Genomic DNA, 17,409 nt, shown 5'->3' with positions numbered 1-17,409 from the left:
TGGGGAAGGGGGTGTCGGGGGAGCACGGGGGCCGAGCAGGGGGAGGCTTCCCCCACCCTGGGAACCCCCCAGCCCCAGGGGACACCCCCTCTCAAAACCAGAGGCACCTCCAGCCCGAGGACCCCGGGCAGGGACCGTGGGGTGGAGGATGAAGCCCACCCTGCGGGGTGCTGGGGGGGGTGCCCCATCATGGGGGGCTGCCCATCATGGGGGGCTGTGTGCCCCCAGCTGCCCCTTGGAGGGGGGGAGACCCCCAGTGCCCCCTCCCTCCCCGTCCCGGCAGCCCCCAGCGCAGGAGCAGAGAACAAAGGGGAGGGGGGGGGAGGAGGAGGGGGGAGGGGGGGGGGGGAGGAGGAGGGGGGAGGGGGGGGGGGGAGGGGGACGCGAAGGCCCCCAGCCCCGGTCCCTGACAGCTGGTGCCCCCCAGGTGACACGGGGACAAAGGCTCCGCGGGGCCGCAGGCCGGGGGACAAAGGGGCTGCACCCCCGGGGGCTGCGGGGCGGGGGGGTCCGGCCGCCACTCTGTGCGGGGGGGCTGAGCAGACCGGGGGTTTCTCGGGGAGGGGGCTGGGGGCTGCGGCCCCGCAACCCCACTAGCCTGGCCCACAGTGCCTTGCGCACCCCACCCCCGCTGAGAGCCCCCCGGCCCCACGCTGCACCCCCAGTCCCTGCCAGCCTGGACCCACAGCACCCCCTGACCCAGTGACCCCCAAACACAGGGACACCAAAACCCCTGCCACCCCCACCCCAGTGACCCTCAAACTCAGGGACCCCAAAACCCCTGCCACCCCCCAACCCAGCAACTCCCAAACCCAGGGACCCCCAACCATCAGTGACCCCCCCAGCCCAGCAACCCCCAAACCCAGGGACCCCCAAAGCCTTGTCACCCCAAACCTCTTCCAGCCCTAAACCGAGACCCCCAAGCCTACATCACCCCCAAACCTTTGTCACCCCCAAACTCTCATCACCCCCAGCCCCTGTCACCCTGTACTTGGGTCACTCTGTCCCCATTGTCCCATCCCTGCCACAGTGGGGACCCCGAGTCCATGGGGGAGATGATGGTGATGTCTGGGGGTGCAGGGGCTGGGGGGTGGCTGTGCCGGGGGTCACGGTGCTGGGGTGGCTGTGCCGGGGGGTGACCATGCCGGGGTGACCATGCCAGGGTGACCGTTCTGGGGGGGGGGCTGTGCTGGGGTGACCATGGTGGGGGGTGACCATGCCAGGGGGACCGTGGTGGGGTGACCATGCCAGGGTGACTGTTCTGGGGGGTGACCATGCCGGGGTGACCGTGATGGGGGGTGACCGTGATGGGGGGTGACCATGCCAGGGGGACCGTGGTGGGGGGTGACCATGCCAGGGTGACCGTGGGGGGGGGGGGTGACCATGCCGGGGTGACCGTGCTGGGGTGCTGCGGCGGTGGCGGCCGGGAAGGGGATTCATTAACAGGGGGAGAGGTGGTTCCAGCGGCCGCCTTGATTGATGGCCTGGCCTCCATCTTGGCAGCCGGGTTTTGTCTCCCGGCCGGGGGGGAGGAAGGGAAGAGAAAAGGAAAGAGGAGGGAAAACAGCCCCCGGGGCGGGGGGGCAGCAGGGGTTGGGGTGCTGAGGGAGGGGGCCCCTCCTCGCCTTTCCCCCGGCTGTCGCGGTGATGGATGACCCGGCCAGGGGCACCCGCCTCGCCACAGCATCCTCACCGAGGGGGCTGCGGGGCTGGGGACCCCCCTTCTCTGGGGCTGGGGGGCCCAAGCAGCCCCCAGAGACTGGCCGGGGGCTGCAGACCCTGGCATGGGGGGCAGCTCCCCCACCCTAAGCCATGCTGGGGAGCTCGGCTGCACGATGAATCCCCCAAACCCCCTGGCTGAGCCCCCCCAGCTCATCGCAGGTGCTGCTGGGCAGTGGGGTGGCTGTACTTGGACGCGCCCCCCCCCCAGCCCAGATTGCTTCCCAAAAAGAAACCACGAGGATTTTCCCCTCTCCGGCACCTCAGCTCTTCCCTTCTCTCCATTTCCAGCCCCTGCCAAGGCTCTGGAGGAGCCCCCATACACCCAGGACCCCCCCCAGCAGCTCCGGTGGGCTACAGGCCAGCGCTCCCCCCCCCCCCCCCGCACGAAGCTGTCGCCCCCAGCCCCCGGGTGATCCATCCGTCCCCGCTGCGCTGGGGCATCTGTCGCCCCGTTAGGGATTGTTTTAACGAGGAAATTTAGAGCCCGTTAAGCAGCTGCAGTGTCTGCCTGTAGGAGAGCACAGGCAGGGGGGCTCGGAGGGGGGCGGGGGTAGATGCCAGCCTCAGCCCCTCTGCCTTCCCCCACCCCGAGACCCTGGGGTGGGTGTCTTCTCCCTAAAAACTGGCTGGGAGGGGATGGAGGGGGTGAGGAGGGGGGGCAGAGCATCCTGCATGGGGTGGGGTGGGGGGAGAGGGATGCAGGGAGAGATGGAGGCACAAAGGGATGCAGGAAAGGATGCAGGGGTGGAGGGAGGGACAGAGGGATGGATGCAGGGATGGAGGGATGCATGAAAGCACGCAAGGATAGATGGAGGGACAGAGGGATGCAGGGAGGGATGCAGGAAAGGATGCAGGGAGGGACGGAGGGTTGCAGAGATGGAGGGATGGATGCAGGAAAGGATGCAGGGATAGACGGAGAGCCAGAAGGATGGATGCACGGGACAGGCAGGGGCACGGGGTCCGGATGGCACGGGGACAGCCACTGGGATGGCTGGGGCCGGGGAGGGGGGCGCAGGCTGGCCCCCCAGCTGGTGCCCCTGCACAGCTCTCTGCTGGCTTCGCAGCTAATTGAGTGAAATGGCTGTCAGCGATGTAATTAAAGGGGAGCGCGAGTGCTCAGGCAGGCCTCAAACAGATGGAAGGCCCCTTAATTGGTAATTAAATTCCTCCCTGGCAGGTGAGATGGAGCAGCAGCCCGGCCCCCCCCCAGCCACCGCGGGGGAGGCAGAGCCGGTCCCCGTCCCCACCAGAGCCAAGGAGGGGGGTGACACAGCCACGGGGCTGGGGGTCCCTGTCCCCATCCCCGCCTCGTCCCTTTGTCTGCTGGTTGCGGAAGCACACCCAGCCCCGCGCCCCCCCGGGCCGGGGTCCCCCCTCCTGCAGCCCACCAGCCGGTGACAGTCACCCGGTCTTCGGGGGGGCGCCAGGCAGGGACCCACAGGGGACCCCAGTATTCTGGGGGGGCTCCTACCCTGGTCCCTGCCATCCGCATGTCCCCCAGGCCCCCCATCCCCACAGCACGCAGACCCTGCGGGCAGCTGGATGCAGGCAGGGATGGGGGGGGCTGGAACCCCCCCTGAGTGCCTGCTGCTGCTGGTCCCCCCGCCCCAGCGCTGCCCCCCGCCAGCTGGGAGGGGGTGTTTTATCTTTCCGTCATTATCTCCCAGTAATGTCAGGGATAATGGGAACAGCGATCGGCGGCGCTGGCCAATATTTCATGCACGATGGGATGGGGGGGGACAGGGCCCCAAGACAGCCATATTAATTAAGGCCCCGCACCGCTGCCCTAACGAAGCCCCTCACACGGGGGGCCGTGGGTGCACCCGGGCAGAGGGGTGGGGGTGGGGGCATTGCTGGCCTCCCCCCTGCTGCCGACTCATTTAATTCCTCATTAAAGCCCCCACGGTGCCATCGCCCCCCCGCCAGCCATGACCCCCGGTGGGGGCAGTGCCCCCAGCCAGGCCACCGTGACCCGCAGGGCCAGGGGGCTGGAGGGGTCAGGGGCTGGGGACCCGCGGCGGGGGGGCGTTAGTTCCAGTGGGGCGGGCAGATAAAGGGGGCTTTATGGCCGAGACCCCCGTGTGCCAGATGCTTTCGCCACCGCTCGCTATGGAGACGATGGCGATGGTGACCCCACGGCTGCACTGGTTCCCCCCTCCCCAGACCTGGTGCTGAGCTCCCTCTGCCCTAGCAGGATGGGGACCACCCTGGCCCCCCAGCACCCGCCAGCCTCGGGGGGGCCCATCCACGGCTGCTGGCTCCGTTCCCAGGCATTAAGGAGTTACAGACACCGTTTAATTTGCCCGTTAATCACTGTTAGCGGGGTAATGAGGGGCTCCCCGAAGCCAGGCTGGCTCTCAGCGACCTTCACCCGCGTCACCACCGCGGCGGTGGCACAGCAGTGGCCGCATGCTGTGCCAGGGGGCTGGTGGGGCGAGAGCTGGAGCCGGGCTGGGACATCCCCACCACGCAGCTTTGGGGTCTGCCCCCCAACAGCCCCGGGCCCCATGGCCGGGGGGGACGGGGATGGGGACGACGGGGATGACGGGGATGGGGACGACGGGGATGAGGACAGGATCCCGCACAGCCCCACGCCTCGCTCAGGCGCTGGCTGGTCCAGGATCCCTCATGGTCCCATGGGGAATGGGATCCCCCCAGCGCAATGGGGCAGGAGCACCCCCAGCCCCACGCCTAGATGCCTGTGCCCCACGCCCACCCCCGTTGGGGACAGAGCCTCAGGGCTGCCCCCAACCCCCTCCCCAGCCCCAATGGGACCCACTGGGGGACCCTCCTGCCCCGCAGCGCACCCAGCCCTCGGGGGGTGGGGGTGGGGGGGTGGGGCAGACCCACAGCAGCGCCAGCCCAACGAGCAACTGCAAGGTGGCAGGGGGTGGGACAAGAGGCACAGGGACCAATGGCTTAACAGGGGGTGTGGCCAATGCATGACGTACAAAGGGTGTGGCAGGCCCCTCCCAAGAGATGCAGGGAGGCCCATCATGCCCACCCCAGTATAGCCCAGTACAGCCCAGTATGGCTCTGCCCTGCCGCTGGCTGATGGGAAGGGATGGGGGCGGCGGGGCCTGGGGGCGGGGGGTGATTAATGGGGGCCATCGCTCACTGTCCGGCGGGGGCGGGGGGCCCCCCCGCGCGGCGATAACGAGCGGCAGGAATAATGAGCGGTGTCACTCCACTTTTCATCGTGATGGAAAGTCATTACAGGCGTCACCGGCGGCGACAACCAGCCATGAATCAACTGCTCTGCTATGAAATTAAAATCGAATTGCCCACCCCCCCGCGACCCCCCACCCCCACCCCACCCCCAGCAAGGGCTGTCAGCCCCGGGGGGCGGCTCTACCCAGGGGCAGGGAGAGCCCCCCACAAGGGCCACCCCAAGGACAAGGTGCTCCCGTGTCCCTGGGGCCACTCCAGGGCCCACACCGTGGGGATCGACCCCGAGCTGGGGATTTAGGGGCTCCCCCCCCAAAAAAAAAAAAAGTCCAGACTGATGGGTGGGAGAAGGGTTTTGGCTTTATTCAGCAACATCCACCCCACAGAGACCCCGCGGCCACATTACCAGCACCTCAGGGCTGTGAACTGGGGGGGTCTGGGCAGCAGGACCCCACCCTGCCCCTCTTGGTGGGTGCTGGGCTCGGGGGGGCTCACAGAGAGACCCCCATCAGGTTCACCGGCCGCCCGCTGTAGCGCTTGGAGATGTCTGCTTCGATCTGCAAGACAGAACCCGGGGGGTCAGGGGGGGCGCGGGGAGGAAGGGGGAGGAAGGGGGAAGGGGGGGCCCTGCAGCATCCCGGTGGGGTCCAGCTCCCTCCCTCACCAGCTTCTGCAGCTCCTTGGTCTTCTCCAGCAGACGGTCGAGCTGGGGCTCCAGGGCACCCTGCTCCGCCAGGGCCTCCCGCTGCTGCTGCCTCACGGCCGCCGCCTTGGCCAGCAGCAGCTCCGCCTGCCTCAGCCTCCGCCGCAGCAGCTCGCTCACACGGTCCACGTACCTGCACGGGGAGCGCCAGGACCCCCGTCACCCCCACTGCCACCCCCACCCCAGGACACCCCACCTCCTGCTCCGCGTGCCCGCAGAGCCCCACGGTCTCACACACACACACACACCCCCCGCCAGCCCTGACCCCCAGGTTTTTCTGCCCCCCTGAGGACCTGGGGGAGGCGAGGATGATGAAGAGGTGCTGCATGCTGCGGGTGCAGAGCTGGCCCAGCAGGGCCCGCGTGGTGGCCAGCAGGGAGCCCACATGGGCGCTGCTCTGGCCCTGCAGCACGGCGGGGGCCAGCTGGAACTGGCTCATGGAGACGATGTCAGCCTCCTCCTCCATCTCCACCAGGCGCTGGGACAGGAACAGCTCCAGCTGCGGGGACAGGGCAGGGGACACGCTGGTGCTGCCAGCCCTGCTGCGGTGGGGCTGACCCTGCCCCGGCTCCAGCCGTGTGGTACCCCCCTCCACCAGCTCCTCGTGCCCACCTCCATCAGCTCGTCGTGCCCACCCCTCCACCAGCTCCTCATGCCCACCTCCATCAGCTCGTCGTGCCCACCCCTCCACCAGCTCATCGTGCCCACCTCCATCAGCTCATCGTGCCCACCCCTCCACCAGCTCCTCATGCCCACCTCCATCAGCTCATCGTGCCCACCCCTCCACCAGCTCCTCGTGCCCACCTCCATCAGCTCGTCGTGCCCACCCCTCCACCAGCTCCTCGTGCCCACCTCCATCAGCTCATCGATGAACTGGCTCCGGGTCTCGGTGTTTTCCAGGAGTGTCAGCGCGTCAGAGCCGCAGGCAACCCCCTCAGGCACTGGGGGATGAGAGGGGCAGGGACCTCCATGGCTCAGACACCTGGGTCACGCCCCCCACCCCGATTTGTCCCGTACAGGATGCTCAGCATCACCCCATAGCACTGTTTAGTGGGGTGAAGGACCCTGCTCCAGCCCACCCAGCACCCAACAGGCACCTGCCCAGCACTGCGCTGCCTTCTGCTCTGTCCCCTTTGTGCACAGCCAGGGTGCCCAGGGTCACTGCAGGCAGGGTGGGTGCTCCCTGCCACCCATCAGGACCCCCATGTCCCTCTGCAGCCACGCTCACCCTCAGTGCCAGCCTCCATCACCGTGATCTGCATCTCCTGGCTTTCACCACCTCCCCAGTCAATGCCATCATCCTGCTGCAGGAGAAAGGGCACCCTGTGAGACAGAGGTGCCTGAGAACCCCCCAGGTCCCCGGGCCGGCCAGGACAGCACAGCCAGGGGTCACCTACCTGGGGACTGGGCTCCAGTGTGATCCCCCAGTCGATCTCTTCACCCTGGGCTCCCCCATTGGCAGCAGCACCCTCATCCGCCCTGGTGGGCTCCAGCGTGAAGTCTCCCCAGTCGATCTGTGAGGAGCAGGACAACAGACCCCCCTGAAATCCCCGGGGGCAAGCAGACGAGCCCTAAAGGACACCCCCAGCACCACAGCTCAGCACCCGCTGCCTCGGACATACCGTGTCCTCCTTTGGCTGCTCCGGCACCTCTTCCACCTCCGGCCGCTCCACCCGCAGGGGCTGGAGCCCCGTCCTCCACTCGTAGACGGTCGTGTTGCCTCTCCTCCCCACGTGCCGCAGCAGGGGCACCACCACCTCTGTGGAGCTGGCAGCCACCACGGAGACATCGGTGCCAGGGACAGGATGGGGACACCCCAGCACCCCCAACCCCACCAGGGTCCCCGTGGGAGAGCCCAGCCTGGGCGCAGCCACCACGCCAACCCACTGTCCCCACACGTGGGGGCAGGAGATGGGAGGGTCTGTCCCCATGCCCCCAAACCCACCTCTCACACACAAACTCCACGCAGGCCTGGTACAGCTCGATGGCCTCGGAGAGCGTGCTGGCTCCCGCCCCGATCTCGGACAGCAGCGATGGCAGGTCCTTCACCAAGGCCAGCAGCTCCTGGCGCACGTTGTCACCCTGGGGACAAAGCAGGGATGTGTCAGGGAGGGGAGACAGGCAGCCAAAGCACCCCCGGGCGGCTTCACCCTCTGCTTGCAGAGCTAGATGTGGGCAGGATGGGGACGGGAGGCCGTGGGGTCACCCTACAGCCCCGAGCTCGTCCCGTAGGTAAGGTGGCACATCGAGGACGTCCTCTGGGACCACACCTGAGCCCTGCTGAGGCCAGATGTTGGTGGCTGGAGGCTGCTTTGGGGAGGGAGGTGGCACAGCAGGACCCCCTCCGCCACCGGGCCGGCTGCAGGGACTCACGGTGATACCGTACTGCTTGCAGGCGGCGAAGAACCGCTCCCGCAGCTCAGCCGCCCCCAGCTGACACTCCTCCTCACGGCGGGCGAAGTCCTGCTGGGCCTGCTGGCACCGGCTGATCTGCTTCCTCAGCGAGGGGATCTCGTAGCTGATGCTGCGCACCAGGAGGCTGGCGAGCTCGGCTGCAGGGGGGGTAAGGAGGGGTGTTGAGAGGCCCTCAGGGTGCCCCCCCGTCACCTCGGCGGCTTTCCCAGCTGGGCAGCAGAGCCAGCTCAGGGCCCTCAGCCCAGCGGGACTTGGCAGCCCATCCCGTCCTGCCCCTTTCCCAGCTCACCCCATCCTCATCCAAGTTTGGAGATGGAAGGCCACCCACTGCCACCCCCAGGGGCTCTCCGGAGCCTGCCCACAGCCAGAGCTGCCTTACCCAGGTAGGTGTTCTCCTTCTCGTAGAGGGACACGATCTCCTGCCAGTCCTAGGGAGAAGGAAGCTGAGGGGAGGGGGGGCTGCGAACACGCCAGCCGCTGTCAGCCACACACCCCCAGCCCCACGCTCACCTTCATGCGCTGGGATGAGTAGCGTCCAAAGAGGTTCTTGGTGGAAGCCTCAGTACCCTTGAGGATCTCCACGATCCTCAGGCAGTGGAAGTAGTGCAGGGCTGCGTTGCAGGGAGGGATGCAGTCACCGGGATGCCTGCCGGGTGCCACCCCCTCCCAGCACAGCCCAGGGAGCGCAGGTCTCAGCGCGGGCCGCACCACAGACCCCCCGTCTCCCCCTTGGCTGGGGGGAGGCTGCTGTAAGCAAACCCTCGGGAAGAGGCTCCCGGTGGGACACCCACCCCGGCTGCCCATGTCCCAGCTCTGCCAGGCACCCTGACCCCCAGCTCCACTCACAGCCCCCCGCCAGCAGCTGCTTTATCTCCTCGTTCTCCGGCATGTCCTGCATGGCTGCGTTGATCTTCTCGCGGACGGCCAGCACCCGGCTCTGCCATTTCAGGTTACAGTGTCTCCTGTCCACCAGCCAGTCTGCCAGGTGGGGGAGATGGGGACAGGGGGTCAGCTGGGAGAGGGAGCCTGGGGGGCTCACAACAGGGGGTCACCCCCTGGCTGCCCTGTGATGCCAGATGGAGGCCGAGGCCCTGGCAGACCCCTCCCCACCAAGCAGGGGGTCCAAATGCTGGGGTAAAGTCCCAGCTCCGTCCCCGGGTGTGGGAAGGGCTGGACGGAAAAGGGGGGTCGGGGGGGTCACCCTGCTGCTGCCCCGGCTGGGACAACCCAACAGGACACGAAGGTGGGGCGCTGGGGCCACCAGCTGTCCCGCGGCAGGGTGACAGCCCCTCCCGGGGAGGAAGGACACGAGTGACCGGTGCCACCACGCTCCCGCCCGCCGGAGAGTCCCCCGAAACCCCCTGGGGAGCTCGGGCACGGGGGGGCCGGGCCAGGGGTGCCGTACCCAGGAGCTTGCCGGTCTGGATGTCGATGGGCACGTTCTGGTAGTCCTGGGGAGGGACCTGCGGGGGCGAGGGGGGTCGGGGCGCGTCGGGGCCTGGCGGAGCCCGGCCGGGGCCCCCCCCTGCTCCAGCGCTCGGGCCCGGCCTGTCCCCGCGGCCTGGGCCGTGGCCCCGGCCCGGCCCCCCACCTGCATGCCGCCCGCCGCCCGCCGCCACGGCACCGCTTCCGCGTTCCCCCGCCTCTCCCCGCGCTGCCCCCGCCCCAGCCAATCCCCGGGCACGGCCTCCGCATCTTAGCCAATCAAAATGCGAATAGGCCAAAGGGTCCCGCCCCCGCGACCAATCAGATAGAAGAGGCAGGGCGACTGCGCCACGTGCCACCGTCCCGGTTGGCTGAGAGGAGGCGGGGGGCGGAGACGTCGCCGGCCAATCGGAACGGACCGAGGGCGGGACCAGGAGACGCACGCGCAGTGCAGCGGATCCCCGGGGCGGATCCCTCGGGAGCCCCAGGGCAGGTCCCAAGTCCACGGGCATTGTGGATGCCCCAACACGGGACCGGGATCCCACGGGGCTCCCTAGCCGCCCCGGGGGAGATCCCTGGGAGGCCCCCAAGCAGATCCCAGATCTCTCAGGGATCCCCAGCTGCCCCCAGAGCAGATCCCAGATCCCTCAGGAACTGCTGGGTACTCCAGCACAAAGCCAGGACCCCCCTGGTATCCCCACCCTCTGCAGAGGGGATCCCGGCTCCTTCAGGGATCCCCAGCTGCCCCCAGAGCAAATCCCAGATCCCTCGGGGACAGTTGGGTGCCCCAGCACGGGACAAGGATCCCCCTGTGACCCCCAGCTTCACCAGAGAGGATCCGAGATCTGTCGGGGGCCGCTGGGTGCCCAAGCACGGAGCCAGGCCCCCCCCCCCCCCCCCCCCCCCCCCCCCCGGGATCCCCACCCACTGCAGAGAGGATCTCGGGGATCCCATGGGGAGCCCAGAGCAGATCCCAGATCCCTCGGGGACCCATCGCGGGAGAGCCGCTGGTTCCGTCACCCCAGGGGCCATCGTGGCGGGGGGGGTGGGACACCCCTGGGCGCCACTCAGTGCGTCACCGGGGGGCGCGTGTCCCGCGTGTCCCCCGAGTCGTGTCCTCGCCGGGAGGGGGCGGCTGCCCGGCTGCGACCCTGGGGGCACCGCCGGGGGGGGAGCGGGGGACAGGCGGGTCCCCATGGGCAAGGGGGGCAGCTGCGACCCTGCCTCCCCCGCCCCTGCTGCCCCTGCCCTCGCCCCCCGCCCCTGTCCCCCCGGACCCAGCCCCGGACCCCCCCCTCCCCCGCGGGGCCGGGGCAGAGGCAGCGCCCACCGGTGTCCCGAGCTGCCCCGCCGGGCTCAGCCCCGGTTCCCCGTCATGAATATTCACGGACCCGGCCCGGCCCCCGGCGGGAGGCGGCCGGTGCCGGGTTCACCTTGACCGGGAGCCACCGGGGCAGCGGCAGGTAAACGGCACCTGCCCGCAGACCCCAACCCCCGGGACCCCCGGGCCGGGCGGCCACAGCGGAGGCGTGGGAGGTGCAGGTACCCGGGGTGCCCAGGGTGGGGAGTGGGATGCGGACACCCCCCCCCCGCCAGCCCCATTTGGTGATGGGTCCCACCCGGCTCTGGCCTGAGGAGGGGGCGGGGGGGCATGGTGATGTGGGGGGACACAGCAAACCAGCCTGGGGGGCCACCAGCGTTGTCCCTGGGGTGGTGGCCCCAGGCTTGGTGTCCCTGTCCCCCTCAAAGCAATGCCGAAGGCACCACCCAGGGGCAGCTGGGCAGGGGTCCGTCACGGCCCAGTGCTGGGGGGGCTCGGAGCTGTGCTGGCCCCTGGGATGGGGCGCTGGGACCCCCCCGGTGTCCTTGTCCCCCTGCCCCAGCACCTGGAAGCGATGCCGGCGGCACCACCTGGGAGCAGCTGGGCAGGGGTCCACCATGGCCCAGTGCTGGGGGGGCTCAGAGCCACACTGGCCCCCAGGATAGGGCACTGGGACCCCTCCCCACCCACCCGCTTCCAGGGAAGCATTTGGCTCCTCCGCTCCGGAGCTGCCTTCCCGGTCCTGCCCCGCAGCCACGCTCCGCACCGGAGCCCTCCGGGATCGCCGGAGCCTTCCCAGCGTGGCCAAGGCCCCAGCAATGCCCCCTCCCCAGGCAGGGCTGGGCGAGAGGAGAACCGGGGTGCAGCAGGTGGTGACCCCCCGGCAGGGACCCCGGCACCTCCCCAGCTCCCACCTGCTCCCAGTTCCTGTTCCTGTTTGCTTACTGGGCTGCCTCCCTGCCCCGCTACACATGGCTGATACAGCAGCTCCCGGTGGTGCCGGCAGCCCTTCCCCGGGGCTCCGCAGTGCCCAGGTCACCCCAACATCCCCTCCTGCTACCTGGGGGGTCCTCCTGCCCTGGGCCCCCCCGCCCCAGCCCCACACAGGCCCCCCTCCCCCCACCACAAGCATCCCGGCAAAGATGGTGGGAGAGTGCCAGAGCCGCCTTCGGCAAACACGGCACCGGGCTCCCCGCCAACGCTGCCAGAGCAGCAGCCCGTGTCCCTTGTCCATCCCCGTCAGCCGCGGGACAGCAGGGCTAAATCCACGGGGATTACGACCCCCACGTCCCTTGCAGGGGCTGGTGGCGATGGCCGACAGCCACGGCTGGTGGAAGCTGACCTTCCTGCGGAAGCGCCAGTCGGTGCCCACGGTGCTGTACGAGAGCCCCGACAGCCACGCTGCCGCCACCGCCACCACCGCCACCGGTGGGACGCGGGAAGGGCCGGCTGAGGAGGGGGCCCCTGGCTTCGCCGCCCGCCTGGAGAAGCTCGTGGACAAGAGCAGCAAGGGCAAACACGTCAAGGTCTCCAACTCAGGGCGCTTCAAGGAGAAGAAGAAAGTGCGGGCGACGCTGGCTGAGCACCCCAACCTCTGTGCTGCTGGAGAGCGGGAGGAGAAATGACCCGTCTGGCTGTCACCTTGTCACCCTCCGGCTGCCACCCCCGGCTGCCCAGGCTCCGTCCCTCCCGGGGACACCGGACCGCGGGGCTTTGGAGGGGGACAGGACTTGGACCGGAGTTTCTCCAAGGGAGAAGCAAGGAGCCTGCTGAATTGCAGCCCCCGTGCTGGCGGCACCCCGGGGGGAACTGGGGGAACTGGGAAGCACAGCCAGGCACTGCCCATCCCTCCCAGCCCCCTGTGGGCATGGGGGCCCCCCCGTGGCTGACTGGTTCATACTGGGATGAGGATGCTCATCACTTGGTCGCTTGCTGTGGACCACCAGAGCCAATCATTCACCCAGCTCTGCCCCAAGCGCGACAGCCCCGATCCCCTTCCCCCTTCCCGATCCCCATCCTGATCCCCTTCCTCATCCCTTCCTGCCTGGGCAAGTCCTGGGGACCCCCAGCTCGTCTCCCAAGGGGCCGCGTGGCCGCGGGCAGAGCCACCACCACCACGTCCATGCCAGCAGCCACCCCCACACCAGGGGACATGACACCTCCCTGCTCCAGGGGAACGACAACCCCCCCCCCCCCCCAGCTGCCTCCATGGGGGCTGTGGAACCCTCCGGGCTTCCCGGGAGGAGCCGTATTCCCACTCGCATCCAGGAATCGCTCCCGGAACGGTGGGAGCCGGCCACGGAACGCGGTGCCAGGGCCAGCTCGCAGCCCCGGCGTTCGTGGGGGTGGCTGGAAGCTGAGCCCTCTGCCAGCTCTGGCAACTGCCGGTAATTAACTGTCGTTAATAAACCAGGTCTGGACGCAAAGGCAGCTCAGGGGGGCGGGCAGGGGGAGCTCGGCGGACCCCCCAGCCCCAGCCCGGCAGAGTCACAGGGACCGCGCTGGGGAGCCGTGCCAGCTCCGGCGATCCCCGACCCTGCGGGGTGGGGGGGGGGACACAGGGGGTGGCCGTCACGGTGGGGGCCAGCCCGGGTGCCCTCCCCGCGCAGCTTCCCCGCTATCACAGCGGCCGGAGGGTGCCAAGCGCCAGAGTCCAACCCCCCCCCCCCCCGGCACAACCCCTGCGCCAGGGCCCCCCGCCCCCCCCCCCCCTCTGTTTGCTCTGCCCGCGCCCGCCGGCTCACAGGCTGCTCTTTGTCCCGGGATCCGGCCCGGGAGCGGAGCGGGGCACCGGCAGGAGGAGAGCCAAGGGCGCGCCGCCGCCGGGGCCAAGCGGCTCATTTACGCCCGTCACGGTGGTACCGGGGCTCCAGCCACACACCGAGATGGGTGGTGGGAGACCTGGCTGTGCTGCCAGCCCCAGCCAAGCCCCCAGCCCCTCCCTGGGACATCAAGCTGCCACCTCGAGGTGACACTAGAAGCCACCCCAGCCATCCCCTCCTGCCCCACCGTGGCACCGTCCCTGAGGGATGAGCCAGCTGGGAGGGACCAAGGCCACCGAGTGAGTCTGCGCCAGTGACGCAAGGTGTGTGACAGCCCCACAGCCACCTCATCTGGCTCCCCCCATCCCGCCCCCCCCCCCACTGTCCCCCACCAGCATGGCATGGTCAGGAGCCCACCGGGGGACTCCCAGCCACGGCAAAGACCCAGGGTACAATCCCGCCCTGCAAGGCAGCGACTGGGAGAGCAAACACGGAGCTGGGGGGTGAAGGTTATGATGGCCAGGGGTCTCACTGGGACGAGGCCCAGGGCAGGGAGGGCTGCCAGCACCCTCTGCCCCGGTCCGTGTGCCGGGATCCCCGGCTGCAACGAGCTCCGTGCAGACAGAGAGCGTGGCCCAGCCCCGCGTGGGTAAATATTAACCCAAACCCACTGCATGGCTCTGTGCCGATCGGGATTTATTTTTTCGAAGCTCAGACAGGCAGCTGGGGCGGGGGGACTGGAAGCAGCGCCAGCCCAGCTCCCCCTCAACACACAGGCTGAGGGTGGGGGTCCCACGGTCCTGGGGAGATGGGGTGTGCTGGTGGCAACACGGCCGGCCACGAACACTGGTGACAATAGAGCTGTAATTAAATAAGTTATTGCACAGGCTGAGTACGCTGCATGGTTCTAGCTAAAACATGAGGCATGAGCGGTGGCAGCGGCAGGACACGGGCAGGGGGTACACCGGGGTCTTTCTTGGTCCCTCCACAATCATTAACATGATTAATTAACCACCAGTGGCACTAGGAGCAGTTGCTCCCTGCAGGCTGGTGGGGGGAAGCAGCGGGTCCTGGGGACCCACCTGCGGCTCTCGCCCACCCCAGGGAGAGGCACAAGGAGATGAGCGTCACCGGGGCTGGACCGGAGCCCCCCACCAGCACCCCAGGGCTCAGCACACGCTTCCCGGGGTAGGGCAGAGTGAGGCCAGCCCCATTCCCCAGGGCACGGCAGGGGACAGGCGGGCAGCTTTGGCACAGGTGATGCTCCCGATCGGCTGAACGCGGCCAGAGGCACCGGTGGCCTCATGGGGAGAAGCGCTCGAAGACCCAATCGCCCTCTCCCTGGTGCGTCATGTCTCCCAGGGGGGCCGAGCCATCCCGCAGGCGTCGGAAGACGATGCGGTCGTGCAGGCGGTTGGTTTGGCCCTGCCAGAACTCCATGACCTCTGGATACAGGATGTAGCCCCCCCTGGCAGAGAAACAGGGGGCTTTAGGGGGGCCCCCTGGCAGGCAGCACCCTGCCCATAGCCCCCACAACTCACCAGTACGCCGGCTTCGGCACCAGCATCTCCCTGTACCGTTCCTCCAGCTCCGCATTCTTCTTCCTTAAATACTGTGGGGATGGGGAAGGCGGTGAACACGAGGGCAGCCAGGGCAGCCCCGGCTCTCCCGGCCCCTCTGGGTGCTGCTGCTGGGGAGGGGACGGCCGCTCACCTCCCTGTCCGGAATGACGGTGCTCTGCTGGCTGACCACAGCCCCGATCTGGCTGCTCTTGGGGCGGGAGTGGAAGTACCGCTCGGATTCCTCCTCCGACAGCCGCTTCACCAAGCCCTCGATCCGTACCTGTGCCAGGCACTGTCAGCTGGGCTCCGGTGCTGAAGGAGCCGAGTGGGCTCCCAGCCAAGGGACCACCCCATCCCCTGAGTTTCCCCCCCAAAATATGGGCACCCCCCATCACACCTCATCCCTGGGGGGCTGGGACCCATCTGAGTGTGACCCCCAGCCAAAAATGTCACTCCCAGCACTGCACCCTGAAGCGGGGAGCCCCCGCTGCCTGGCACCGTACCAAGGGGCCATCTCTGCCCCCCCCCCCAGCCCCCCTCCCCAACCCCAGGGGACCACGACTCACCTGCCGGTTGAGGGGCTCCCAGTAGAAGACGAGCGCAGCGAAGGGGTTGGCGTCCTGGGATGCAGAGGGGGGAGAGACGAGGCTGTCAGCTGACCAGCATCGCTCCCGGCACAGCCTCGACCCAAACCCCAGCTGCTTTGCTTCTCCAAAAGCCCCAGCCCTGGTGCCAAGGGGCTGGGAAGCCACCCCCCTGCCGGGGACGCCCTCCCAGAGCCCCCGCCAGCCCCAGCGTGGCCGCAGCCCTCACCAGCTCCTTCCCCTTACGGCTCTCGTGGTTAGTGAAGAAGCGGAAGCCATCCTGCCCAAAGCCCTTCAGCAGCACCATGCGGGCCGAGGGCCTCCCGTCCCTGCCAGGGGGGGGAGAGGGCAGGTGACGACATGTTCCCCCCTGCAGCAGCCAGGGGACCCCCACTGTCCCCATGGTGCCCCCCCCCCCCCCAGCCTCACCTGGTGCAGGTGGCCAAGCACATGGCGTTCGCCTCTCCGACGGCCGGGCAGCCCACGGCCTCCTCGAACCACGCTTGGAACTGCTGGATGGGGTCGCGGGAGGCCAGGTGCTGCTCTTCGAAGGCCTGGGGACATGGGGGGGGGGGACACTGAAATGGGGGCGGGGGGCAACTTGGCCTTTGGGGACACAGCCAGCACTGGGCTGGGGGGGCGTCATACCAGGCTCAAGGGCACAGGCAGTGCAGGGGACGGGGTGGCCCCAGCCCCAGGGGTGCAGCAATGCAAGGGGGAGGGGGGTGTCACCCCAGGTCTTGGGGACAGCTTGAGGGGAGCCACCTTGGTTCCAGGTCACTAGCAGCGTGCGGGGGGGGGATCCCTCAGGCCTTGGGGACAGCCTGGGTGACCTCACCCCAATTCCCAAGGCACGACTGGCAGGAGGGGTGGTCACCCTGGTTCCAGGGTCACTAGCAGTATGGGGTGGGGAGGGTCACTCAGGCCTCGGGGACAGCCTGGGGGGGTCACCCCAGACCCTGGGGACAGCCTGAGGGAAGGGTCACCCTGGGCCTTAGGGACGGCCTAGGGGGTCACCCCAGGCCTTGGGGACAGTCTGGGGGGTCACGCCGGGCCTTGGGGACAGCCCGGGGGGGGCGGGGTGTCACCCTGGGCCTTGGGACAGCCGGGTGCCGCAGAACGCAGCCAGGCCGCGGGCCGGGTGCCCCCACTCGCCCCCAGGAGCCAGCCAGCCGGCCGGCCCCCCCCCGGCGCCCCCGTCCCCACCTCCGCATCCCCCCGGTAGGGGCTCCGCAGCGGACCCAGGTCCATCCCGGCCGCGGCCGACGGGCACCCGGCGGGACCCAACTGCGCAGCGTAGCGCAGCCCCGCCCCGCGGGGCGTGGTCCACGCCGGGCCCGCCCCCACCAGACAGCCAATAGGAAGCGGCTAAGCGCGCCCACCGCGGGGAGGGGTGAGGAGAGACGCCAGCCAATTGGAGGGGCGGCGGGGGGGGGGACGCGCGGACCCGGAAGTGGGGTCAGGGCTGTAAACAGCCACATGGAGGGACCTTAAAGGTACAGCGTCCGTCGGGGCGGGGGGCAGCGGGCAGCGACCTGGGGACAGGGGTCACAGAGAGGGTGGGGGCGGGGTAGTTGAGCCTGGGGGAAACAGTGGGGGTGGTGACAAAGGACAAGGGCTGCGAGACGGGGCAGGACAGGGATATGGGGACACTGGGGACAGGGAAGGGGGGGCAAGACATGGGTCTGGGGGACACGGCGGGGGGTCCTGTGGGGCAGAGACTTAGGGACAGGGCTGGGCAGGTGAG

General features: G+C 69.1%; 3 protein-coding genes across 4 annotated transcripts; 1 reads left to right on the top strand and 2 right to left on the bottom strand.

The window, feature by feature from the left end:
* Positions 1–5,232: 5,232 nt before the first annotated feature.
* On the bottom strand, positions 5,233–9,663 carry CDK5RAP3 (CDK5 regulatory subunit associated protein 3). The gene is made up of 14 exons (XM_040617732.1): positions 9,600–9,663; positions 9,414–9,471; positions 8,855–8,986; positions 8,519–8,619; positions 8,388–8,436; positions 7,967–8,145; positions 7,539–7,675; positions 7,216–7,360; positions 6,991–7,107; positions 6,822–6,897; positions 6,446–6,534; positions 5,887–6,092; positions 5,555–5,726; positions 5,233–5,447 (listed from the first exon to the last, which is right to left on the bottom strand). The coding sequence occupies exons 1-14, from the start codon at positions 9,603–9,605 to the stop codon at positions 5,382–5,384; spliced, it is 1,533 nt and encodes a 510-aa protein (XP_040473666.1). The 5' UTR covers positions 9,606–9,663; the 3' UTR covers positions 5,233–5,381.
* Positions 9,664–10,819: 1,156 nt separating this feature from the next.
* On the top strand, positions 10,820–13,180 carry PRR15L (proline rich 15 like). Of its 2 annotated transcripts, none has more exons than XM_040617805.1 (2): positions 10,820–10,975; positions 12,053–13,180. In XM_040617805.1, exon 2 carries the CDS (start codon positions 12,065–12,067, stop codon positions 12,377–12,379), a length of 315 nt encoding a protein of 104 aa, XP_040473739.1. In that variant the 5' UTR covers positions 10,820–10,975; positions 12,053–12,064; the 3' UTR covers positions 12,380–13,180. The 2 variants fall into 2 exon arrangements, with proteins under 2 accessions (XP_040473739.1, XP_040473740.1); XM_040617806.1 differs by having other exon boundaries at positions 10,835–10,896.
* A 1,015-nt stretch (positions 13,181–14,195) lies between these two features.
* Positions 14,196–16,999, bottom strand: PNPO (pyridoxamine 5'-phosphate oxidase). Its single transcript, XM_040617358.1, has 7 exons — positions 16,869–16,999; positions 16,092–16,216; positions 15,892–15,991; positions 15,645–15,698; positions 15,230–15,358; positions 15,058–15,128; positions 14,196–14,984 (listed from the first exon to the last, which is right to left on the bottom strand). Exons 1-7 carry the CDS (start codon positions 16,911–16,913, stop codon positions 14,819–14,821), a joined length of 690 nt encoding a protein of 229 aa, XP_040473292.1. The 5' UTR covers positions 16,914–16,999; the 3' UTR covers positions 14,196–14,818.
* Positions 17,000–17,409: the final 410 nt, after the last annotated feature.

The sequence above is a fragment of the Falco naumanni genome, chromosome 18 (assembly GCF_017639655.2).
Source record: "Falco naumanni isolate bFalNau1 chromosome 18, bFalNau1.pat, whole genome shotgun sequence".
NCBI classification, from domain to species: Eukaryota; Metazoa; Chordata; class Aves; order Falconiformes; family Falconidae; genus Falco; species Falco naumanni.
Note: the sequence above shows the minus strand (reverse complement) of the source record. Positions and strands in the feature narration are given on the sequence as shown.